The following is a 26,722-nucleotide window of genomic DNA, read 5'->3' on the forward strand; positions in this document are numbered from 1 at the left end:
TCTGGACAGACCTTGCTGACTTGATGGCCCTACTTCTAAAAAGCCATGTATAAACCAAGTGTGAACGAATCAAATTGTGTTTGAAATGCACCTGCACGTGCTGCTATTTTGAGAAACCCTGTAGGATTTGATAAAGCAAAGAATCATCCCCTCTTCAGGCTGCTGGGTCTGACCTAGTTTTGCAATTTTAGGTTTTCTCAGTTGGGATTTTCATTTTATTTTCACAGGGCTGTTTAAGTAGGGACAACCAACGCTCCTTTCTGGAGGGAGGCTGAGGCTCCAGTGACGGTGACCAGAATACGGACAAATGCTCACCTGCAACGGGAAGGTGTAATCCGCAGTGTCAAAGATGCTCCACACTGCCTTCCGCACTCCATTCTCCGTGATTTCCTCCTTCACTTCTGCTATCCCCTTCACCTTGGTGTGCACAGAGCTGATGACAGGCTCCTTCCGTTGGTACAGCCTGTCACTCCACAAAGCAAAGCTAAAATGGCAGACACAAAAAAGCACCCATGGTGTTGGGGAGGGAGGCACAGTGGTTTCGGATGCAGGTTTCGAAGGCTGCCTCTTTTCAAGTCCTAGTTCTGCTGGGTGACTTTGGGCAAGTGACTTCTCTGTGACTCACTTTCCCCATCTGTGAAATGGGAATAATAGTCATACCTACCTCATGGGGTTGCTGTGAAGATTAAATGAGGTATGGATGCAAACTCCTTAGTACTGTATCTAGCACATAGTAAAAACTCAACACATGGAAACTATTGCCCCCAATCTCAGCCTCTAATATTGCCTAACAGGGACCCTAATTCACAGGACAGCTTCTCTAATACCAGCATCCAGCCCCATGTCAGTCCACCACCTTTGACCTGGGGCTCCGTAACATGTCCGCATTTTCCTGTCTAAGGGTATGCCTGGTGGGTCAGCCACCTGCTTTCCGGAATCACCCACCTGGTTTATAAATAATATTGATAATTGTTGTTGTTAGGTGCTGTCCAGTTGGTTACGACTCATAGCGACCGTAAGCACAACAGAACAAAACATTGCCTGGTCCTGCACTGTCCTTACAATTGTTGCTACTCCTGAGCCCATTGTTGAAGCCACTGTGTCAATCAATCTTGTCGAGGGTCTTCCTCTTTTTTGCTAACCCTCTACTTTAGCAAGCATGATGTCCTTCTCCAGGGACTGATCCCTCCTGACAACATGTCCAAAGTATGTGAGACGTAGTCTTGCCATCCTTGCTTCTAAGGAGGAGTCTGGTTGTACTTCTTCCAAGACAGATTTGTTTGTTCTTTTGGCAGTCCACGGTATATTCAAAGTTCTTTGCCAACACTACAATTCAAAGGTGTCAATTCTTCTTCCTTAAAAAAAATTTCTTTTTTTTTATTCATTGTCCAGCTTTCACATGCATAAGAGGTGATTGAAAATTCCATGGCTTGGGTCAGGTGTACCTTAGTCCTCAAGGTGACCTCTTTGCTTTTTAACACATTAGAGAGATCTCTTGTAGCTGATTTGCCCAAGGCAATGCGTCATCTGATTTCCTGACTGCTACTTCCATGGGTGTTGATTGTGGATCCAAGTAATATGAAATCCTTGACAACTTCAATCTTTTCTCCATTGCTCATGATGTTGCTTATTGGTCCTATTGTGAGGATTTTTGTTTTATGTTGAGGTATAATCCATTCTGAAGGCTGTGGTTTTTGGTGTTCGTCAGTAAGTGCTTCAAGTCCTCTTCACTTTCAGCAAGGAAGGTTGTGTCATCTGCATAACACAGATTATTAATGAGTCTTTCACCAATCCTGATGCCACATTCTTCTTCATATAATCCAGCTTTTCGGATTACTTGCTCAGCATACAGATTGAGTAAGTATGGTGAAAGGATACAACCTCGACGCACAGCTTTGCTGACTTTAACCATGAAGTATCCCCTTGTTCTGTTCAAATGACTGCCTCTTGATCCATGTACAGATTCCTCGTAAGCACAATTAAGTGTCCTGGAATTCCCATTCTCCACAGTGTTTTCCATAATTTATTATGATCCACACAGTTCAAATGCCTTAGCATAGTCAACAAAACACAGGTAAACATCTTTCTGGTGTTTTCTGCTTTCAGTCAGGATCCATCTGACATCAGCAACGATATACCTGGTTTCACGTCCTCTTCTAAATCTGGCTTGAATTTCTGGAAGTTCCTGTCGATATACTGCTGCAGCCGCTTTTGAATGATCTTCAGCAAAATCTTGCTTGCATGTGATATTAATGATAAAAAAAAAATTAATGATACTGCCCGATAATTTCCACATTTGGCTGGATCATCTTTCTTGGGAATAGGCATAAATATGGATCTCTGCCAGTCAGTTGGCCAGGTAGCTGTCTTCCAAATTTCTTGGCATAGATAAGTGAGCACTTCCAGCACTGTATCCACTTGTTGAAACATCTCAATTGATGTTCCATCAGTTCCTGGAGCCTTGTTTTTTGCCAATGCCTTCAGGGTAGCTTGGACTTCTTCCTTCAGTACCATCAGTTCCCGAACATGTGCTACCTCCTGAAATGGTTGAACATTGACCAATTCTTTTTCGTATAGTGACTCTGTATTTCTTCCATCTTCTTTTGATGCTTCCTGCGTCATTTAATACTTTCCCTGTAGAATCCTTCACTATTGCAGCTTGAGCCTTGAAGTTTATCTTCAACTCTTTTAGCCTGAGAAATGCTAAGCACGTTCTTCCCTTTTGGTTTTCTATCTCCAGGTCTTTTCACATGTCATCATAGTACTTTACTTTTGTCTTCTCGAGCCATCTTTGAAATCTTCTGTTCAGCTCTTTTACTTCATCATTTTTTCCTTTTGCTTTAGCTTCTCGACATTCAAGAGCAAGTTTCAGAGTCTCTTCTGACATCCATTTAGGTCTTTTCTTTCTCTCGTGTTTTTTTGATGACCTCTTGCTTTCTTCATGTATGATGTCCTTCCACAGCTCGTCTGGTGCTCGGTCATTAGTGTTCAACGTATCAAATCTTTTCTTGAGATGGTTTCTAAATTCAGGTGGAATATACTCAAGATCCTACTTTGACTCTCGTGGACTTGTTCTAATTTTCTTCAGTTTCAACTTGAACTTGCATATGAGTAATTGATGGTCTGATCTCCAGTCAGCCCCTGGCTCCTGGCCTTATTCTGGCTGATGATACTGAGTTTTTTCATCGTTTCTTTCCACAGATATAGTTGATTTGATTCCTGTGTATTCCATCTGGTGAGGTCCATGTGTATAGTCGTCGTTTATGTTGTGAAAAAAGGTATTTGCAATGAAGAAGTCGTTGGTCTTGCAAAATTCACTCATGCGATCTCTGGCATTGTTTCTATCACCAAGGCCATATTTTCCAACTACCGATCCTTCTTCTTTGTTTCCAACTTTTAAATTCCAATCACCAGTAATTATCAATGCATCCAGACTGTATGTTCTGTCAATTTTAGACTGCAGAAGTCGGTCAAAATCTTCAATTTCTTCATCTTTAGCCCTACTGGTTGGTGCATAAATTGGAATAATAATCATATTAACTGGTCTTCCTTGTAGGCGTATGGGTATTATCCTATCACTGACAGTGTTGTACTTCAGGATAGATCTTGAAATATTCTTTTTGATGATAAATGCCACACCATTCATCTTCAAATTGTCATTCCCAGCACAGTAGACCATATGATTGTCCAATTCAAAATGGCCAATACCAGTCTATTTCAGCGTCACTAATGCCTAGGACATTGATCTTTATGCATTACATTTCATTTTTGGTGATTTCCAATTTTCCTTCATATATTCCAGGTTCAGATTATTAATGGATGTTTCTTCTCATTTTGAGTCACGCCACATCAGCAAATAAAGGCTCGAAAGCTTGAGTCCATCCACGTCATTAAGAGTTGACACTCTACTTTGAGAAGGCAGCTCTTCCTCAGTAGTATTTTCAGTGCCTTCCAACCTAAGGGATTCATCTTCTGGCACTGTATCAGACAGTGTTCCACTGCTATTCATCAGGTTTTCACTGGCTAATTCTTTTCAGAAGTGGACTGCCATGTCCTTTTTCCTAGTCTGTCTTAGTCTGGATGCTCAACTGAAACCTGTCCGCCATGGGTGATCCTGCTGGTGTTTGAGTACCAGTGGCATAGCTTCCAGCATCACAGCAACACGCAAGCCCCCACAATATGACAAAATGGCAGACATGCGGGGGAGACTGATAATAGCAGGTACTTTTTTTTGAAAACTTACTTAACTTAGTTGGTTTAGCACTCGACTACTAGCTGAAAGGTTGGCAGTTCGAACGCACCCAGAGACACCTCGGGAAACAGACCTGGGGATCTGCTTTTGAAAGATCACAGCCTTGAGAACTCTGTGGAGCAGTTCTCCTCTGCACACATGGGGTCGCCATGGGTCAGAATCGACACCCCAGCAACTAACAACAACACTATGTACCAAGGACTTTACATGGACCATTTCCTTTAATCTTCGCCTTTTCTAAGTGAGGAAATAGGCCCAGAGAGGTCAAGGAATTTGGCTGAGAGCACACAGATAGGCAGAACTAAGGTCGGCAGTCAATCTACCTTACCCAGAGACGGACCTCTTAACCACTCACGGTGCCTTGCTTCTTCATGCATGCCAAGGCTGTGCCTCTGGTTTCCTGCCTTTTGATCAGTTCTCTAGGTTCTAATACATTCTCCATAGTGTGAATCCAAATTATCATGATAGGGGAGGGAAACAGAGGGAGAAAGATTAAAAAAAAAATGAGTTGAAAAATGTTAGATTTTCCTCCATTTATCTGCTTTCCCTGTCTCCCATTGCCCTGAATAATTAAAAGAGGGTTAATTTTAAATGCTTTGTTTACTCATTCAGCATACCTTTATTTAGTCCCTTCTCTCTGCCCTGCTCCTGAGTGATGTTAGGAAGCGAAAGCCAACGGCTGCTGTCTCTGAGCTGACCTTGAGAAGCCAAGACAAGTAGGCCAAGACTTGGCTACACAGTAGAATCACTCAGGGAGCCTTCAGAATTACAGCTTTTCTACACCAGTGGTCACTACAGCACTATTCACAATAGCCAAATGGTGGAAGCAACCCAAGTGTCTGTCCACAGGTGAATGGATGAACAAAATGTGGTCTCTCCATACAATAGAACATTATTTAGCCATAAGGAGGAATGAAGCTCTGATACATGCTACAATACAATGTGGGTAAACCTCGAAACATTATGCTAAGTCAAAGAAACTAGACATAAAAGATCAAATTTTTATGGTTTTATGATACTGGTTTCATTGTTCCATTTATATAAAATACCCAGAACGGGCAAATCCATAGAGACAGAAAGCAGATTGGTGGTTGCCAGGGGCTGGAAGGAGGGGAGAATTGGAGTGACAGCTTAAGGGGTATGGGCTTTATTTTGGTGTGATAGCATGTTTTGGAACTAGATAGAAGTCACGGTAACACAACATTGTGACGGTGTTATGTGGCACTGAATAGTGTACTTTAAAATGGTTAATTTTATGTTATATGAATTTCACCTCAGTTATTAAAAAAGGAAAAATAGATATTTATGGATACAGACATATATTGTAGAAATATAAAAACAGACAAGAGTGGTGTTTGTAAGTGCAGAAGAAAGGGAATGGGATGAAGAAGGGGTTTGTGAGGAACTAAAACTGGATTCGCTTTATTTCTGAAGTTGGATGATGGTACATAGGTGTTAATTATTTTATTCTCAAGACATTTTGGAATATCTGTAACATTCAATAAAAAAGAAAGCTGCTGGGGCTACAGATACAGATTTGAGACCCAGCCAACATGTATGAGACAGAGTTATTAAATATGTAATTCCACAGACACACAGGAAAATACTTGTTCAATAATATATTTCCTCTGATCCTCCGAACACATACATGCTGGGTGCAATGTTTGTTTATGTGGGTATTGAAGTATTCTCCTAAAATAACACTGGGTCAGTTTGACACGCCATTTGGGGAGCTTAATTCCGATCTCTCAGATTTATTCCAGAATGTACCACATGGGATCCAACCCTCTCATGATCAGAAAACCCGCCTTTGTATAATAGTGAGCATATAATTTTAAAACTTAAAGTGCTTCAGAGCTGTATCAAAGAAAAAAGGGGGAGCAAAGGCGAGCTGGCAGTATCCCTAAGCCCTAGGACCATTCAGCTCCAAGAAGCTGTAATTCTCTGCGTTCTGAAGAAGACAAAACCACTGGTCCCTGGAGCCAGCAGGGGCAAGAAGGAGGTAGAATTTACCTGGGCTCTTAGGATGGGCAAGATAGAGATGGGAGAGAGGGGAGCTGGGGGGAAGCTAATGAGAGAGAAGCCAGGGCCCTTCAATGAGCACTCCTGGGAAGTCTGGCTGAAGAGGAGGATTGTGGAAGGGGCAGAGGAGGAAAGACGGAGGATGAGGGCAGGCTGCGTAGCCCTCAGGCAGGCACTCTGCGCCAGACTCACCAGCTGTAGACTAAGGTGCCCACCATGAAGCTTTTCTTCAGGATCCCGAATCACGGGTTCTGAATGTGGACGACTTTCACAGACTGATACTGGCATCGACAATGGCACCAGCCCCATGCCCGCATGGCTACAGGGTACCCGAGACTCTGCAGGGAGGAAGTGCCTTTCAGCAAAGCCAGTCTCTCCCCTTAAAACAGTAGACTTCTGTAAAGGGTCAGATAGTAAATATTTTTGGCTTTGAGGACCACACTGTCTCTGCGGCAACCACTCAGTTCTGCAGGTGTGGCTTATAACACAAGGCAGCCACAGACACACGTGGATAAATGGGGGTGGCCGTGTTCCACTAAAACATTATTTATCGACACTGAAATTTGGATTGCATGTAATTTTTACAAGTCACAAAATATTATTACTCTTTGGCTTTTTTTTTCCCCCCCAACCATTCAAATATGTAAAAAACCATTCTTAGTTGTGGCCATATCTGGGCTGTGGGCTATAGTTTGCTGACTTCTAAAAGAGACCTGTAACAGGCAGAATCACCACTTCCGGAGCAGCTTTCTGCTTAGTTAAGGTTGTGGGGTGACAACTGGTGAGTTTCCTCATGACTCTCTGTATTGCCTATTTGCTCACTTTCAATGAATGGCTTTTGTAATCCTTTTTCTTTTTCCTGTTTATTCTGACAAGATTAATGAAATGTGATTTTCTATCCGATTTAAAAAAAAAAAAAAACAGTAGAGCTTACTGAGCAAAGGTAACACTGAAGCAAAAGAGTGTGGCCCAAAGTGAACTGTCCTCCCGTCTGGTACCTGACGGAAATCTGGTTAACACTGCTGATAGCACGTTTCTTTGTCTAATCCCCGAAGGCCTCCACTGGCTTCCTTCTCCACCTCTTTCATCTTGCCTTCTCTCTCACAACTCTCTGTCCTTCTCTTGAGATCCCAGCATTTTCTCACCATCAGTGTGGTAGACAGAATAATGACTCCGCCCAAAGATGTTTGTGTCCTAATCCCCTGGGGACTGACCACCGCCTGTCAGTTTGTGGTGTCTGTCATACTGTGGCGGCTTGTGCGTTGTTGTAATACTGGAAGCTATGCCTCCAGTATTTCCAATACCAGCAGGGTTACCCTTGGTGGACAGGTTTCAGTGGCGCGTCTAGACTAAGGTAGATAAGGAGGAAGGGCCTGATAATCTGCTTCCAAAAATTAGCCAGTGAAAACCTTATGGATCATAACAGAACATTGTCCGATGTGCTTGCTTCCCACATGTCATCAAGAGATGGGAGAGAAGAGGACATCATATTTGGTGAAGTAGAGGGCCAATGAAGGCAAGGAAGGCCCTCGCTTGGTGAGATGGATTGGCACAATAGTCACAACAATGAGCACGAACATGTCGACGATTGTGAGGATGACACAGGACCGGGCAGCATTTTGTTCTGTTATACACGAGGTCTCTATGAGTTAGAGTCTACTTGACGGCAGCTATCTCTCGCTCTGTTCTGCCTGCCACAATGGGATAGGCCTGCTGTAGTTGTATAAGAACCCCTATCCCACCCCAATGCACCTTTCCTCAAGCTCACTTGACTGAGTTCCTGTTTCTTGCTTCCCATAGAGTGACTAAGGCATCATTGTCACTTCTCTCTCCCTTTGGCTCCATCACCATCTAGCACATCTGGAAAACCCTTTCTTTTCTCACCTCCCAAACTCTTTCTCTCATTCAAAAAAAACTCTCACTCCAGAACACAATACTTTCTAGACATTCTGCTATAGGGAGGGCAGGAAGTGAGTCCCAATCTATTGGTCAACATTTTCCAATAAAATGGATAAAAGTAAAGTCCTATCCTGGAGCTCAAAGTATCAATTATATAAATACATACTATGGGTAGCCCAGCTTGGCAGAGGTTTGTGTTAAGAAGAGCTGATTTTAGATAACCCTATGCATATGGGGAAAACTCTGGAGGTACAGTGGTTAAGAGCTACAGCTGCTAAACAAAAGGTTGGCAGTTCGAATCCACCACGTGCTCCTTGGAAACTCTATGGGGCAGTTCTACTCTGTCCTATAGGGTCACTATGAGCTGGAATCGACTTTATGGCAACAGGTTTGAGTTTTTTTTTTTTGGTATGCATATGGGAGCCCCGGTGGCACAGTGGTCAAGAGCTCGGCTGCTAACCAAAAGGTCGGCAGTTCTAATCCACCAGCTGCTCCTTGGAAATGCTATGGGGCAGTTCTGCTTTGTCCTGTAGGGTCACTATGAGTTGGAATCAACTCGACAGCAGTGGATTTGTTTTTTGGTTCTATGCACATATGAGTTATATCATCCAGAAAAAACTAGTCCATCTTAAGCTTCACTGAGAGAAGTAGAATATTCAGCCCTTGGTAAGTCCAATGACCTATATACCCTGAACAAGCCACAAGAAGAGTTCTGCGTTCAGATTTTGAGCCATACTTTTTTTTTTAAAAGATCCATGTTGTTGTTGTAAGTGTAAATACCACAGAAAAACACAAAGAACATGAAAAGCTTCCAACGTTCTCCCTCCCAGAGGTAACCACTGTTGAAATTTTGAAAGTGTCTTCCAGATTTCTCTCTATACCTAGACACACAAATATGTGCACCCAGCGTTATAAATATGACCTCACTATCCATGCTGTATAGCTACAATGTATACATACAATAGCAACTTGCTGTTTTTAGTAAAAATCAATGTTATTCTTTCCCTGACAATGAAGATAAGTCTAGGCTATAGATCTATGATATGCAATGATTTTTAACGGCTACAAAACTTTTTAATGTTTAGATTGAAACATATGAAACTGCCCACTTTTGTAGCAAAAACAGTCAAATATTGGAAATTCCATATGGAATGTTTGTGATAATTCGCCAATCACTCCCCAACTGGTGGATATTTAACTAGAACTTTTGTTCAGTTTTCTCGATTATAAACATTTTTGGAACCAAGATAATAGCTTTCACTGTGTGCCAGGAAATCTTCAAAGTATGTTTTATTTACACATATTTACTCTCTTAATTCTCACCCTCCCCCCCCCCCCAAAAAATAAAAACCCTGTTAGGAAGGTACTGGTATCACTCCTGCCTTATAGCTGAAGCAACGGTGGTGCAGAGAAGGTGAATAACTTGCCCAGGCTCACATAGTAAGCAGCAGTGCTGGATTTGAACTTGGCAGTCTGGGTCCACAGCCTGCGCTCTCGACCACCGTGCTTCCCTTCCTCTGCCCCCTCCTGTCTCATGCTGCCATGCACACACTTGGGCAAGCATCTTCTCACACTTAAGGTGTTAAGTCCTCAGGATGAATTTCTGGGTCAAAGGGTGTGTGCATTTTGCATCTCGATTCATTTTGCCAAACCAGAAAAGGTTGAACCATTTCATGCTTCTGCCAGCAAAGCAAGAGTGTGTACGCCACCATTTAAGAGGGTCTTGACAAACGAGAGGGTGACTGTGTGGGCTTGGCTGAGCTAGCAACGGGTCTAGATGCTCTATCAGGGCACATGGCTGGAGAACTTGGGGCTATGAGTTTGAAGAAGAGGAGAGACACACTCGCAGTGTAGACGAGGGACCACCAGGAAAAACTATAACCAAAAGGTGAAAGTTATAAGGAGACAGACTTTGGCTCAGTAGAAGGAAGAAATATCTAATAATTACAGTAATCCTGGAGCAGAACGAGCTTTCCTTGTGGTTACTAGTTGATGACTTTGATGATGAAGATAATTTTCTTTATCCCATCAACTTCTCCATCTCTCTTGTCTCCTCTCCTTCTGCATTTAAACATCCTTTCCCATCTTAAAAAAAACCCTCCCTCACCCTATCTTCTCCAATCACCACTCTACGTCTCCCTTCTCCTTTGTAGCCAAGTCTTTTGAAAGAGTGAGTCATCACATCTGTTTCCGCATTTCCATTCACTCCACAGCCCACTCCACTCTGGCTTCCACCCCCACCACTTCTCTAAAGCTTTTCTTGCCAAATAAACACTAACACCTTTGTCACTAAGTCCAAGGGACCCACCATAGACCCAATCTTCCTGAAACTCTCAGTGGTACTTGATATGACGGACCAGGTACCCCCTCCCCTTTTCCCCTTATCTTCCAGGAATCCACATTTTCCTGACTTTCTTTGGGCCTCTGTAGCCACTCCTCCTCAGACTTCTCCAGACACATGTGTGCCTCTCACCCCCTAAAGGTTAGTGTTCCCCATGAGTCTGTCCTAGACCCTTGTGACGGTTAAGATTGTGTGTCAACTTGGCTGGGCCATGATTCTTAGTGTTTTGGCAGTCGTATAATGTTATAATCACTTCCCTGTTAAGATTTGATACGTGATCACCCCCATGACAGGATCTGCTGTGAGCAGCCAATCAGTTGAAAGGGAGTTTCCCTGGGTATGTGGTCTGCATGGAATACAAGCAGACATTCTGGCAGGGCTTGGGGGCTTTTTGCTTGTCCTGAATCCTGCAGCTGGCTCCTGTGCATTTGACCTCCAGTTCTTGGAACCTGAGCTAGCAGCTTACCTGCGATCTTGCTTGCTGATCTTGGGATACATTGGATCTTTGCAGCCTGTGAGCAAGAGCCCTGCTCTCTGACCTACCGATCTTGTGTTCTCCAGCCCCTGCGGCTACATGAATTAGGAGAAGCTTCTATCCTGTCCCACAGACTTGGGAGGTTCCAGCCTCTACAACCGTGTGAGCCATTTCCTTGATATAAATGTGTTTATATATAGTGATACACTTTACTTCTCTAGAGAACCCAGCCTAAGACATTTGATACCAAGAGTGGGGTGCTGCTCTAACAAATACCTAAAATGTGGAAGCAGTTTTGAAACTGAATGAATAGAGGCTGGAAGAGTTTTAAAGTGCCTAATAGTAAAAGTATAGATTGTCTTGGAGAGACTGTTGGTGGAATTATGCACATTGAAGACAATTCTGGTGAGGACTTAGAAGGAAGTGAAGAGAGCTGTTATAAAGGATACGGTACAGACAGTGAGAAGCAGCAGTAGAGAAACAGCAGCAGCAGCAGAACAAGGAGACTAGCTTGAGACAGCACTGGAGCCGAAGCACAGAGTGAGAGACCTAAATGCCCTTGTGCAGGGGGCTTCCTGGCAGAGTGGGGTGCCTTTGGGCACTTATCAGTGGGCCTGGGCTTGCTGACCCACGGAGCAAGACAGCTGAGTGCCTTCTGACTGAAGTTTCCTGGCAGAGTGGGGTGCCTCCAGGCACATACTGGTGGCGCTAAAGAGCTTTGGAACACTTGCCCCAGCAGGACAGACTCAGGCATTGAGGCCTGAGGGGCTGAGAGGCCAAGGAACCAGTTATATTAGTAAAGCAGGACTCAATCTACAAGATTGGATTGTGTCTTGAGCCAGTCTCTTTTGAAATATAAAAGCAGAAGCTGAAGAGACAAGGAGCACAGGAAGTAGAGCTGCCTCAGTCTCAAAGGATAGAGTCACCACTCAGATGGACTAGGAGAATGGGGCCGCCCAAGTCTGAGGGAGCAGAGTTGCTGTTCAGGGGGCCTGGAAGGTGGAGCCGAAGCCCAGGGCCAAGGGTCCTCTACCCAGAATCCTGAGAGTGTGGCTAATACCTAGAGTCTGGGGGGCAGGGCCTTTGTTTGAATGGTCTCAGAGAACAGAGGGTTAATTTCAAGCCTTGAGGGCTAATGTAATGTGTTCTGCTGACTTGCTTGGTGCCTGTCATCCCTTCTTTCCCTCAGTTTTTTCCATTTGTAATGAAAATGTCTAGCTTGTGCCTCTTCCACCGTGGTACTTTAGAAGCAGATAACTTATATTCTAGATTTCACAGATATGGAAGAATTTTTGGATTTTGGACTTAGAGTTGATTTAGGACTTTTGCTATGATATGGTGGGGTGAATGTGTTTTGCATGTGGCAAGGACATGAATTTTGGGGGGCCAAAGGATGGAACATACTGTATTGAATTGTGTCCCCCCAAAATATCTGTATCAATTGGCTAAGCCATGATGCCAGTATTGTCTAACATTTTGTCATCTGATGTGATTTTCCTGTGTTGTAAATCCTGTCTCTATGATGTTGATGAGATGGGATTAGTAGCAGTTATGTTAATGAGGCAGGACTCAATCTACAAGATTGGATTGTGTCTTGAGCCAGTCTTTTTTGAGATATAAAAGAGAAGAGCGAGTAGAGAGATGTGGGGACCTCATACCACCAAGAAAGCAGCGCCAGGAGCAGAAACTGTCCTTTGGTCATGAGGTTCCTGCACGGAGAAGCCTCTAGACCAAGGTAAGATTGATGACAAGGACCTTACCCCAGAGCTGACAGAGAGAAAGCCTTCTTCTGGAGCTGGCAACCTGAATTTAGACTTCCAGCCTCCTGAACTATGAGAGAATAAATTTGTCTTTGTTAAAGTCATCTACTTGTGGTATTTCTGTTATAGCCACATTAGATAACTAAGACAGCCCTCTTACCTTCTCTTCTACATATCTCTTGCTGGTCAGTTTCAGCTACCCCCACAGTTCTAGTCATCATCTATATGCTGGTGACATAAAAAAAGAAAAAAACCAAACCCAGTGCTGTCGAGTCGATTCCGACTCATAGCGACCCTATAGGATGGAGTAGAACTGCCCCATAGAGTTTCCAAGGAGTGCCTGGCAGATTCGAACTGCCGACCCTTTGGTTCGCAGCCATAGCACTTAACCAGTACGCCACCAGGGTTTCCGCTGGTGACATATAGATGTATATATCCAGCTCCAGATTTGTATATCTACTACCTTCTAAACGAAAGATGGTGTTTTGAGTCAGTGACAGCTACATAACCTGGAACTAGAGAAATGCGGGAGCCTTTTGGGAATGTGTAGCGATACAGCGGGGACAGTGGTGGTTCAGTGGTAGAATTACTGCCTCTCATGTGGGAGACCTGGGTTTGATTCCCAGCCAATGTACCTCAAGTCCAGCCCTCACTCATCTGTCAGTGGAGGCTTGCATGTTGCTATGATGCTGAACAGGTTTCAACAGAACTATCAGACTACGATTGACCTAGTGATCTACTTCCAAAAATCAGCCAATGACAACCCTGAGGATCACAACAGCCTTATCCGGTTAGGGGTCAACTCAATGGCAGCTAACAACAACAGCTAAACATCTGCATTCACGTGTCCTATCGCCTACCCACCCGTTGCTGTTGAGTCGATCTGACCCACAGCAACCCTATGTGACGGAGTAGAACTGTCCCATAGGGTTTCCAAGAAGCAGTTGGTGGATTTGAACTGCTGACCTTTTGGTTAGCAGGGGAGCTCTTAATTACTGTGTCATAGATGCCTCAAATTTAACACTTTCAGTTCCAAACTCATCTACCTACCACAAAATGGTTTTTCCTTCTGCATTTCCTGTCTCAGTAAGTGGATCTACCATCCATCAGTTGCCCAAGCCAAAAAAAAATGGTCATTTCTTCACCACCCTTGCTCTCACTCCTCCTCATCTACTCATTTGCCAAATCCTCTTATTTTACCTTCTTAAAATCACTCAAGGAGCCCTAGTGGCACAATAGTTAAGCGCTCAGCTGCTAACTGAATTGTCATCAGTACAAACCTGCCAGCAGCTCTGTGGGAGAAAGACTTGCTCATCTACTCCCTTAAAGATTACAGCCTAGGAAACCCTATGGGGCAGTTCTACTCTGTTGCATTGGGTCACTATGAGTCAGAATCCACTTGGCGGCACCCAACAACAGCAACACTATAACTCAAATCCATCTAGTTTTCTCCACTACCGCTGTCACCTCCTCAGTCCAGGTCACCACCAGTTCTCACCCAGATGACTCACTAGCCTTCAAAATGGCCTCCCTGCCTCTGTTCTTACCTCTACCCCCCTCCATTATCTATATAACTTTAGTGAGAACAGAGCAAAAGAAGACCTATTAAAGCAGAGCAGTGACCCCTCTTGTGCAGGTCAACAAGTGGTACTACCTCTCACATTCCTAAAGACAAATTCTGCTTACACACACACCCCCATGCAGTTCCCTGGGCATGTGAAATGTTGTGTGGCACATATGTTCCTAATCCCCGCCTGGGTTAGATTTGCTTCTCCCCAGTCCCAGTGCCTCCTCTGCCTCTGGGTTAAACTCACTTCTACTCAACAGGAGACACCCCAGCCTCTCAGGTGTGTGGCCACCCTCCAATGAGACAGGCAGCCAGCCAGGAGCCACATCTGAACAGTCATAACTAGCAGCAACAGCACAATTTCCATGATGATGGACAGCCTGGGGCTATGGAGGGCAATACCGGGCTTGCTATGTGCCTGGGTGGAGGTTGACTGCATGAGGGAGAAGAAACAATTCAGAGTGGAGTTTGTTTCCCTCTTCCTCTCTCAACACTCCTCTAGTCGTCTGTGGCCTTTGGAATTGGTCTCCAGGAAAGAGGAAAATCTTCCTAAGCGAATGCCAATACCTCTATTCCTCTGTTTAGAACCTTTCTATCGCTTCTCAAATTATGGATAACACTGCAAAGAATGGGAATTGCAGAACACTAAATTGGGTTCATGAGGAACCTGTACATAGATCAAGAGTCAGTTGTTCAAATGAACAACGGAATACTGCATGGTTTAAAGTCAGGAAAGGTGTGCATCAGGGTTTTGTCCTTTCTCCATACTAATTCAATCTGTATGCTGAGCAAATAATCTGAGAAGTTGGACTATATGAAGATGAATGTGGCATCAGGATTGGAGGAAGACTCATTAACAACCTGTGTTACGCTGATGACACAACCTTGCTTGCTGAAAGTGAAGAGGACTTGAAGCACTTACTGATGATGATCAAAGACCACAGCCTTCAGTATGGATTACCCCTCAACATAAAGAAAACAAAAATTCTTACAACTTGACCGATAAGCAACATCAGGATAAACAGAGAAACGATTGAAGTAGTCAAGGATTTCATTTTACTTGGATCCAAAAATCAACAGCCATGGAAGCAGCAGTCAAGAAATCAAACAACGCATTACATTGGGCAAATGTGCTGCAAAAGACCTCTTTAATGTGTTAAAAACAAAGGTGTTAATGTCGAAGATTAAGGTGTGCCTGACCCAAGCCATGGTGTTTTCAGTCACCTCATGAGCATGTGAAAGCTGGACAATGAATAGGGAGGATGAAGAAAAATTGATGCCTTTGAATTATGGTGTTGGTGAAGAATATTGAATATACCATGGACTGCCAAAAGAATGAGCAAATCTGTCTTGGAAGAAGTACAACCAGAATGCACTTCGAATGCAAGGGTGGTGAGACTGCGTCTCACATACTTTGGACAAGTTATCAGGAGGGATCAATCCCTAGAGAAGGACATCATGCTTGGTAAAGTAGAGGGTCAGCAAAAGAGAAGGCCCTCAACGAGATGGATAGACAGTGGCTACAACAATGGGCTCAAGTATAACAACGATTGTGAGGATGGCACAGGACTGACTAGGCAGTGTTTCATTCTGTTGTACATAGAATTGCTGTGAGTTGGAACCAACTCTACAGAACCTAACAACAACATGGCTTCTCAAGGAGCCCTGGTGGCACAGTGGTTTAGCACTCAGCTGCTAACCAAAAGGTTGGTAGTTCAAACCCCCCAGCCGCTCCTCAGAAGAAAGCTGTGGCAGCCTGCTTCTGTAAAGATTACAGCCTTGGAAACCCTATGGGCAGTTTTACTCTGTCTGGTAGAGCTGCTTTGAGCCAAAATCGACTTGACCGCAACTAGTTTGGTTTTTGGTTTGATATGACTTCTCAGCTCCCACGGAATAAAATCCAAAGAGTTCACAAAGCCCTACAAGGGCCTGCATGATCTGTCCTCCCTTCCCTCCCTGCTCATACTACCTCTCCACTCACCTTCTATATCTCATTTCATTCACTACCTTCTCCTACTTGTCCACTCTGCCCCAGCCACATTGACCTCCTTGCTTTTCCTTGAACACCCTATCAAGTTCCCATCTCAGAGCAGAGACAGTTCTAGTCTGTCACGTATGGGTTTTTGCAATGAGCCAGAATCAACTCAGTGGCACCCAACAACAAACATATGAATCAAATAATAACCCTAATAACAATATTGTTAATAATGAGAACCAACAGATATTAAGGGCTTGCTATGACCAAGTATTTTTCTATAGTTTTGCATTTTTTAACTTTTTAAATTCTTACAACAACCATTATCTCCATTTTACAGATGAGGAAATCAAGGCTCAAAGAGGTGAGGGATTTGAGTCCATTTTTCCAAATCTCAAATCCCAAAGTTGGGCACGATTACTCTGAGGGTGAAGGAAAAGGATGTATATGAAAGTTCCTATTATATCCTAGGATTATTTTTTAAAGTACCGATTATTTATGGATCCCTTACCCCATTCCCTGGTGGCTTAGTGGTTAAGAGTTCAGCTGCTAACTGAAAGATGGACAATTTGAATCCATCAGGCACTCTGGAAACTCTACGGAGCAGTTCTGTTCTGTTCTATAGGGTCGCTATGAGTCAAAATTTACTTGACGGCAATGGGTTTTTTACCCCATTCCAGACATTGTAATAAGAGCTTTTCATGCCTTTTCTTGCTTAATGATCACAGCTATATGAATAGATGTGGAGACTGAGGCTCAGAGAAGTGAAGCGACTTGGCCAAGGAGACAGCCAGGATTATAAAATAGTCTGCTCTAACTCTTGGCTAGTGAACTACAGGGCTTCCCTGTGTGGAAGCAAGTTACCATTATCATCATTACTATCATTACAAAGAGCAAGTTGGGGTTAACCATCAGAGAAATGGGAACAAGATGCCATTTCACACTCAAGTAGGATGGTTATAATAAAAAAGACAGACAGTAACAAGTGTTGACAAGGATGTAGAGAAATTGGAATCCTCATACCCTGCTGGTAGGAATGTAAAATAGTGCAGCCATTGTGGAAACCAGTCTGGTGATAGTTCCTCAAAAGGTTAAACATAGAGTTACCACATGACCCAGCAATTCTAGTCCTAGATATCTGCCCAAGAGAAATGAGAACATACACATAAACATCGATACATGAATGTTCATAATAGCATTGTTGTTGTTGTTAGGTGTCGTCGAGTCGGTTCTGACTCATAGCGACCCTGTGCACAACAGAATGAAACACTGCCCGGTCCTGCGCCATCTTTACAATTGTTGTTATGCTTGAGCCCATTGTTGCAGCCACTGTGTCAGTCCACCTCGTTGAGGGTCTTCCTCTTTTCCGCTGGCCCTGTACTCTGCCAAGCATGATGTCCTTCTCCAGGGACTGATCCCTCCTGACAACATGTCCAAGGTATGTAAGACTCAGGCTCGCCGTCCTTGCTTCTAAGGAGCATTCTGGCTGTACTTCTTCCAAGACAGATTTATTCGTTCTTTTGGCAGTCCATGATATATTCAATATTCTTTGCAAACAACACAATTCAAAGGCGTCAACTCTTCTTCGGTCTTCCTTATTCATTGTCCAGCTTTCACGTGCATATGAGGCAATTGAAAATACCATGGCTTGGGTCAGGTGCACCTTAGTCTTCAAGGTGACATCTTTGCTCTTCAACACTTTGAAGAGGTCCTTTGCAGCAGATTTACCCAATGCAATGCATCTTTTGATTTCTTGACTGCTGCTTCCATGGCTGTTGATTGTGGATCCAAGTAAAATGAAATCCTTGACAACTTCGATCTTTTCTCCATTTATCATGATGTTGCTCATTGGTCCATTTGTGAGGATTTTTGTTTGTTTTCTTTATGTTGAGATGTAATCCATACTGAAGGCCGTGGTCCTTGATCTTCATTAGTAAGTACTTCAAGTCTTCTTCACTTTCAGCAAGCAAGGCTGTGTCATCGGCATAATGCAGGTTGTTAATGAGTCTTCCTCCAATCCTGATGTTCCGTTCTTCTTCATGTAGTCCAGCTTCTCGAATTATTTGCTCAGCATACAGATTGAATAGGTATGGTGAAAGAATACAACCCTGACACACACCTTTCCTGACTTTAAACCAATCAGTATCCCCTTGTTCTGTCTGAACAACTGCCTCTTGATCTTCGTAAAGGTTCCTCATGAGCACAATTAAGTGTTCTGAAATTCCCGTTCCCATTCTTCGCATTATAATATATATATATGTATATTGCATTATAATAGCAAAAAAATGGAAACAACTTAAATATCCCCCAGCTGATGAATGGATAAACAAAATGTGGTCCATCCATACAACGGAATACTTTCAGCCATACAAGGAATAAAGCACTGATACTTGCTAGGACATGGACTGGCCTTGAAAATATGCTGAGTGACAGAAGCTAGTCACAAAGGACCACATATTGTAGGATTGATTTCCTTTATGTGACAAGTTCAAAATAGTCAAATCCATAGAGACAGAAAGTAGATTAGTGGTTGACAGGGGCTGTGGAGAGGAGGGGGTGTGAGGTGATGGCTGAGGGGTGTGGGTTTTCTTTTGGGGGTGTTAAAAAATGTTCTTAAATTGATTGTAGTGGTGGCTACATAACTGAATATTGAAATCATTGAACTGTACATTTTAAATCGGTGAATGTATGTTATATGAATTATATCTCAATAAAGCTGTTAAAACAAATGAACGAACAAAAAAATCACCAGAGACAAACCTTCCCGACACTGAAGACCTGCAGTTCTCACATACAAGCTGGTCTGCTTCTCTCCCCCTAAGTGGTAGTGATTCAGAAACCAGCATTCTCATCAAGTGTGCCCTGAAATCCCAGCCTCCTCCCCAGGAATCCAGGGTGTTGCCCTGCATTTTCCCACCTTCCTGGGGCATGCCTTGCACTGCTACCCCAGCAGGCCTGGGCTAAAGCAGAGGAGTCACCCTCACCCCCCGACCCCCCGTGGTTTCTTTCTGCAACCGCCCAGGCGCTGCTTCCTCTGGACCAGCTGGCCGGCAGAAACACACTTCAGACTTAAAAACCACGTGGAATTCCAGATGCACCCCTGAAGCCGCACCGTGGAGTGATCTGGGCTGTCAGCCACAGCAGAGGTTTGGGGTCATGCCCACACGTCACTTACCAGACGTAGGAAAAGACAATCATGTGTAAGAGCCACTTAATGGTGCCATAATTCACGCTCTGGATCTGGGTGACTTTGTTCGTCTCGTACTGGAGAACGTCTTTCCAGCTACAGCAGGCCGGCATGGTAGGAGAGAGGCTGCACCCTGCTCAGTTCTGGACCAGTGCCCACCCCTCCCAGCCCCCAGGCCACTGCTAGCCCCAGTCCCGTGAACCAGTTCTCAGCAGGAACCCTTAACTAGGAGCACCTCCAATGACTGCAGATTGGGGGCGGGCCCTGGCAGTTGTCCCAGATGTGGCTGAGGATAAACAAGAAGAACCCTGTCCTGTAGGCCTGACTGCGGTATGACCCAGCCTCAGCCAGCCTCTCCCCCCACCCATGCCTGCACAAAGATGTTGTTCAGAGGAAGGGCATTTCTAGAATTCTCCGTTTCCCATTTTTCCTTTTGCTTTTGGTCAGAAGAAAGGGGCAGCCTTTCAAAGATCAGGACAGCCAGGGCTTCAGCTGTGCCTCAGAAAAGGACCCAGATCTTTCCATGACCTCAAAGCCCACTCAAACACTGATGGATAAGTTTCTACAAAGGATTACTCAGCCCCAGATGTATGAATGAAGGTCTCCCCTTCTCTTTCCACCCCCACTTTCTCACAACACTCTGGTCTGCAGATTGAGGGTGGGGGCAGGGATCTATTCTATGCTGGATATTTCCGGTTTGACTCTCCAGATCTGCTCCCCTAAAGCTAGCTGCACTCCCCTAAGGCTAGCTTCATGTCCTTCCAATAAGTCCCTCCATTTTCCCTTCAGAACCTCGAGATAGTTTTCTGTCACTGCCACCAAAAGAGCCGCCTTCCCAGCTGACTTTGAGATTTGTTGATTCATAACCAGGTCTGGAGATTCATCTCAGACAGTATTTGAAATCTGGTCAATTTGGAGCATGGTCTCAGATCTTTGGCCCTTCAAGACCACACTGCCATGTACTCTGTGTTCCTCCACTTACTTTCAGGTAGAGCCCTGAAAGGTAGGACTCTGGTGGCGCAGTGGTTGAGAATGCCACTGCTAACCAAAAGGTCAGCAGTTCGAATCTACCAGCTGCTCCTGGGAAACCCTAGGGAGTAGTTCTACTCTGAATTCTAGGGTCACTATGAGTTGGAATTGACTCGACGGAAACGGGTTTGGTTTTTGGTCTGCAAGGTAGGCAACTAGCCCAGGTCTAGGGCCTAGTGTAGGCTGTTTTCTTGCATGTGCTCTTGGTACCAACAACTGTAGAAGGAGGGGAAGGAAGAAGGACTGGGCAGAGATCTGGGATGCAGGCCCAACAACAGCCTCAGTCGACCCCAGTGGAAATCAGACATGAGAATGACCCTGCAGCATTGCCCTGCACTGGGCTGAGGAAACCAGGCCTCTCTTCTCCTGCATCATCACCTTCTGAATGTGGGCTGTCCAGGAAGGGCAAGACTCTGCAGTCCAGATCTCATGCCGGCCCCTGTCTTAGACTCCTAGGGCTGCCCTAACAAAGCACCACAAAGTGGGCACCTTAAAGCAACACAGATTCCTTGTCTCACGATTCTGAAGCCTACTCATCTGAATTCAGGAAGTCTGCAAAACCAAAAAAACCAAACCCAGTGCCGTTGAGTCAATTCCGACTCACAGCGACCTTATAGGACAGAGTAGAACTGCCCCATAGAGTTTCCAGGGAGTGCCTTGCGGATTCAAACTGCCAACCTTTTGGTTAGCAGTCATAGCACTTAACCCCTACACCACCAAAGTTTCCGAGGCAGGGTCCTGTTAACTCTGAAGGCTCTAGAGGAAGATCCTTTCTTGTCTCTCCCAGCTTCCGGGAGTCCCAGGGGTTAGCAGCTGTAGCACTTAACCACTACACCACCAGAGTTTCCAAGGCATGGCCCTGTTAACTCTGAAGGCTCTGAAGGAAGATCCTTTCTTGTCTCTCCCAGCTTCCGGGAGCCCCAGGCATTCCTTGACTTACAGCTGCAGCATCACACCTTCGTCAAGTGGCTGTCTTCCCTCTATGTCTTCTCTTTTATAGGACACCACTCAGATCATATTAGGACTCAACCGGTTCCAATATGACCTCGTGTTAACTGATAACCTCTTCAAAGGCTCTATTTCCAGACAAGGTCACATTCACAGGGACCAGGGATTAGGACTCCGACATATCTTTTTAGGTGACACAATTCAATCCATAACTTCTCCTGCTTGGCTTCAAGCCTACTAAAACACCATTTCGTTTCAATTTAATCTAAACCCTTCCCAGAATCTTGTAAGGGCTCCATCTTTTCCCTTGTTTGATGGTGCTTCTCCATAACTCCTCTGATGGACTCATTGCAATGGGTCAGCAGACCTGATTGTCTAACAGATGACAGCTTTGTGTCTGGTGATCTTAGCTTGCTTGCTTTAGGTTGTGGGTCAACCTCCTAGGGCACAGAGCAAGGTGGAGAAACAGGGAGAGAAGATCTAGAGAGTGAAACCAGAAATATCCAGCAAAGAAAGAAGCCCAGCAAATCTGATGCCCTCACTGCCCATCTGTAGACCACAGTGTTGTGAGGAAGGAGGGGTGGAAGGAAAAGGACAGGTAAGATAGAAGCATTTGAGCTGTTGACAGATGATGGTCTAGGTGGGTTTTGGGAATGATGGCCTGTTTCTCTGTCAACTAGGAAGCCAGGTTGTGAACAGAATGGAGATTTGATGGCTTGAAGGATAAATTTCTCTTAGTCAGGGTTTTGCGTATGTGTGTGCTTATGTGTGTTCTTATGCGTGTTTATGGTTAAAACTTAGAGAAAGTCATGTGATCTAGCTTCAGCCGAAAAAGGAGTTTTTTTTTAAGGAAACAACGTTATTTCACAGAGCCCAATTACAAGGAATGGTTGCACAACTCGAAAAATTTAACCATAAAATGAGTTTATAAGCAAGGGTTTGCCATTGTTTTTAAGGAAACAGTTATATCTCACAGAATCCAATTACAAGAAATGGGGCCCAACCGCAAGAGAACCTATTAATAGTATCAGAAACTGCAGTGTCCTGGGCTGAGGTTGCTCTTTCAGCCTGTCTAAATCTGTGTGGTCCCTCCTCTGTCTCTGGGTGCACCCACAGAGTGTCTGCATTTTCATGTAGAAAATGCAAATGTAACTGGAAATGTTTCGAACTCACTCAACTGATGATGATACCACCCTCCCCTCTTCTCCACCTGACTGGTGTTCAGTTCTCCTCATTCAGACGCCATGTTCCTGTCAACACTAGTATGGCTTTGCAGCACTGATACAGTCTCTTACTCTCCTTCAGGTGGATGGTATTGCAGCGAGGCTCCACTGTGGTTTCTTTCTTGGTAACTGTGGCAACTAAAAACACATGTCAAAGCAATATTTTGAGTTGTTTTTTTTTTCTCTGTATTTCTCCATGGCAATTTCTCAGTAAATGTACCTCTCTAACATTCCTTTCTCTCACACACCCTTGAGCTTTCTCCTTCTTTCCTTTTCAGTACGTAATTCAAAGTTCTCATAAGTTGGGCCTCCACCAGCCTGAGCCCAGAAGAACTAGATGGTGTCCGACCATCACCACTGACTGCTCTGACAGGAATCACTATAGAGGGTTCCATACAGAGCAGGAGAAAAATGTAGAACAAAATTCAAATTCACAAAAAAAGACCAGACTTACTGGTTTGACAGAGACTGGAGGAACCCCCAAGACTATGGCTCCTGGACATTGTGCTATTCCAGAACTGAAGACATCCCATAAGTCTTTCAACCAAAGATCAGCCAGGCCTATAAAACAAACCATAACACATGAGAGGAACATGCATCTTAATTCAATCAAGTACACAAGACCAAATGGGCAACACTTGCCGAAAAGCAAAGACAAGAAAGCAGGAAGGGACGGGAAACCTGGATGAATGGACATGCGGAGCCTGGAGTGGAAAGAGGGAAAGTGCTGACACATTGTGGGGCCTGCAACCAATGTCACAAAACAATTTGTGTATAAATTTTTGAATGAGAAACTAATTTGCACCGTAAACTTTCACCTAAAACACAAAAAGAAAAAATAAGTATATAAAAAAAAATTCTCCTAAGTTGGTCAGGAGTCTATTGGTTCGAAAAAAGGAATGGAGTTCTGACTCATGCTAGAATGTGGAAGAACCTCACCCAAAAAAGCCTGACACAAAAGATCACATATTACATAATCCCTTTCATAAGAGATGTCCAGAATAGGCAAAGCCATAGAAATAGAAAGGAGATTATTGGCTGCCAAGGGGAAGGGGGGGCGGGGGAAATAGGGAGCAGCCAATGAATGGTTATGGAGTGTTCTGGGGTGACGAAAAGGTTTTGAAATTACATAGAGGGGACGAACAACTCAGAAAAGGAAGGCGAAAATGGTTGCACAGCTCAAAGAACGTAACCAACGTCACTGAATTGTACATGTAGAAAACTGTTGAATTGGTGTATATTTTGCTGAATATATCCTCAACAAAGACAAATTAAATTAAGAAAAAAAAAGAAACTACATAGAGGTGATGGTTGCACAACGTTGTGAGTGCACTAAATGCTTGTTACAGATTGAATTATGTCGCCAAAAGTGTGTGTTAAGTTGGCTAGGCCATGATAACCAGTATTGTGGGACTGTCCATCGTTTTGACATCTGATGTGATTTTCCTGTGTTGTAAATCCTACCTGTATAAGGTTAATGAGGCAGGATTAGAGATAGTTATGTTAATGAGGCAGGACTCAGTCTACAAGATTATGTGTGTCTTGAGTCAATCTCTTTTGAGATATAAAAGAGAGAAGTGAGCAGAGAGTCAGGGGAACCTCATACCACCAAGAAAGAATCTCCAGGAGCACAGCATGTCCTTTGGACCCTGGGTCCCTGCGCTGAGAAGCTCCTGGACCAGGGGAAGATTGATGACAAGGACCTTCCTCCAGAATGGAGAGAAAGCCGTTCCCTGGGTTTGACACCCTGAATTTGGACTTCTAGCCCCTTAGACTGTGAGAGAATAAGTTTCTGTTTGTTAAAACCATCCACTTGTAGTATTTCTGTTATAACAGCAGTAGATAGCGCAGACAATATTTTTTAATTGTTCACTTTAAAATGGTTCATTTTATGTTCAGTGAATTTTACCTCAATAAAGAAAAATAGTCTGCTGTGTAGAGATGTCACAGAGTTAGGAGAAACCCCAGTGCCCTGGTGTTCAAAAATGTTTTCCTTGTGTTACACTAAAACACACTGTCTAATGTGGTGATCATTAGCCACATGTGGCTTTTTAGATTTGAATTAATTAAAATTAAATGAACCAGACTTCATGATCTGACTGAGACTGGAGGAATCCCCAAAGCCAGGACCCCTGGATGCTCTGTTAACCCAGAACTAAAACCATTCCCGAAGCCCACTCTTCAGACAAAGATTAGACTGGACTATAAAACATAAAATAATACTCGCAAAGAGTGTGCTTCTTAGTTCAAGGAGGTACACGAGACCAAATGGGCAGCTCCTATCCGGAGGCAGGATGAGAAGGCAGGAAGGGACAGGAACTGGTTGAATGAACGCAAGAAACTTGGGGTGGAAAGGCGGCGTGTCCTGTCACATTACTGGGATTGCAACTAGTGTCACATAACAACATTTGTATAAATTTTTGTATGAGAAGTTAACTTGAGCTGTAAACTTTCACCTAAAGCACAATAAAAAAATAATAAATGAAAGATTCCTTTCCTCATTCAGACAAGCCACATTTTAAGTGCTTAGTAGCCGCATGTGGCTAGTGGCCACCATATTGGACTGTAAAGATATAGAACATTTCCACCACTGTGGAAAGTTCTAGTGGATGACACTGCTGATTAGGTCTGTGGGCTACAGGAAAAGATGAGTACAGTTGCGGGTAAGTTTACAGGCTGAGTGGCAGGAAGGTGCAGATGTTTCTACTGAGAAGCAGGGGTGAATTAACCAGTACGCAAGGTATGCATGGGCTTACTTGTGCTTACTTACTAATCTGTAGTGCACGATTTCACATAGGTTTTACCACATCTTTGATGTGGTAGCAAAACAGGTAAAACTGTGCACTCCAAATTAGTAACTAAGCACATGCATACCTTGCTTATTGGGTAATCTGTCCCTGCAAGTGAGAAGGTATCTGTTTTCTGTGTGAAATAGGAGGCAGAGTTGTCAGGGGAGTCAAAGGGAAGAGGAGTTAAAGAATGTTTAATAAGAGGGAAGAAGATTGAAAATGGTGGCTGTGGCGAATGCAGTCAACTGGGAAAACAGGAATTCCGGGGTGGTGTTGAGAATGAGAGCCCAAGAATATGTTATTGCAGCAGTCTACTTGACTGAGGTTATGACGGGTCTGAGGCCATCCTACCTACAGAATCCAACTCCCACCTCCACACCCAGGGACCCTCCAGGACTTGCCAGGTGGTTCAGAGAGTCTTAGAATTTGTAATCCTTGGCATCTACTACATTTATTATGGTTCTCCATTTGTTCCTAAAACAACATGAGTACAACTACATCTCTCTCCTGGCCAGGTCCAAGGTACAGGAGCAGAAGGTGGATTATAAGTCTCTGGTCCTCCTCCCTGCCAAAGTCACCCTCCTTTGGGGCTTGCATCCCTTGCCTAAGAGGCAGGAAGATCCCACAGTGCAAGGTACGAAGCTTCTCTTTCTTCCTTTAGCGCATCTCAGGCCCTCGGAGTGACTGGGACCACTCAGCTTATTTTGGGTTTAATTCCTCTGTTTGGTTTATGGGTGCTGAATTTCTTTTAACCTCCGAGGCCTTCCTCCACTCCTTTCCACCAAAGCCAAATACACATGTTCTCCTTGGGAACTTTTTTTTTTTTTTTTAACTGAGGTGAAAGTCACAGAACAGGAAATTAACCATTTTAAAATGAACAATTCAGTGATGTTTAGTACATTTACAACATTCTGCAACTACCACCTCTATCCAGTTTCAAATCATTTTCATCTCCCCAAAAGGAAATGCATGTCCATTCCCCCCTCCCACCAGCCCCTGACAACCACCATTCTGCGTCTGTCTCTGTGGATTTGTCTCTTCTGGATATTTTCTAGAATTGGAATCATGTGGCCTTTTGTGTCTGGCTGCTTTCACTTAGCGTAATGTTTTCAAGGTTCATCCACTTTGTAGTACGTATCAGTGTTTCATTCCTTTTTATGATTAAATAATGCTCCATTGTACATATATACCACAATTTGTCCATTCATCAGTTGATGGACATCTGGGCTGTTTCCGCCTATCTTGAATAGTGCTT

At 44.0% G+C, this 26,722-nt stretch overlaps 1 protein-coding gene across 2 annotated transcripts in view; it reads right to left on the minus strand.

Moving 5' to 3' along the window:
• The window catches only part of P2RX7 (purinergic receptor P2X 7), a 49,337-nt gene extending 29,710 nt beyond the window's left edge, over positions 1–19,627 (minus strand). The window contains exons 1-3 of one of the 2 annotated variants that reach the window (XM_049865269.1): positions 19,467–19,558; positions 6,467–6,612; positions 316–484 (exon numbers count right to left, since the gene is read on the minus strand). In XM_049865269.1, coding sequence (XP_049721226.1) covers positions 316–484; positions 6,467–6,492 — 195 coding nt within the window. In that variant the 5' untranslated portion in view covers positions 6,493–6,612; positions 19,467–19,558. Of the gene's footprint in view, positions 1–315; positions 485–6,466; positions 6,613–19,466 lie in introns of both variants that reach the window. The other variant, XM_049865268.1, reaches the window with a different exon arrangement.
• Positions 19,628–26,722: the final 7,095 nt, after the last annotated feature.

This window comes from Elephas maximus, chromosome 22, assembly GCF_024166365.1.
Source record: "Elephas maximus indicus isolate mEleMax1 chromosome 22, mEleMax1 primary haplotype, whole genome shotgun sequence".
In the NCBI taxonomy this organism is placed as follows: domain Eukaryota; kingdom Metazoa; phylum Chordata; class Mammalia; order Proboscidea; family Elephantidae; genus Elephas; species Elephas maximus.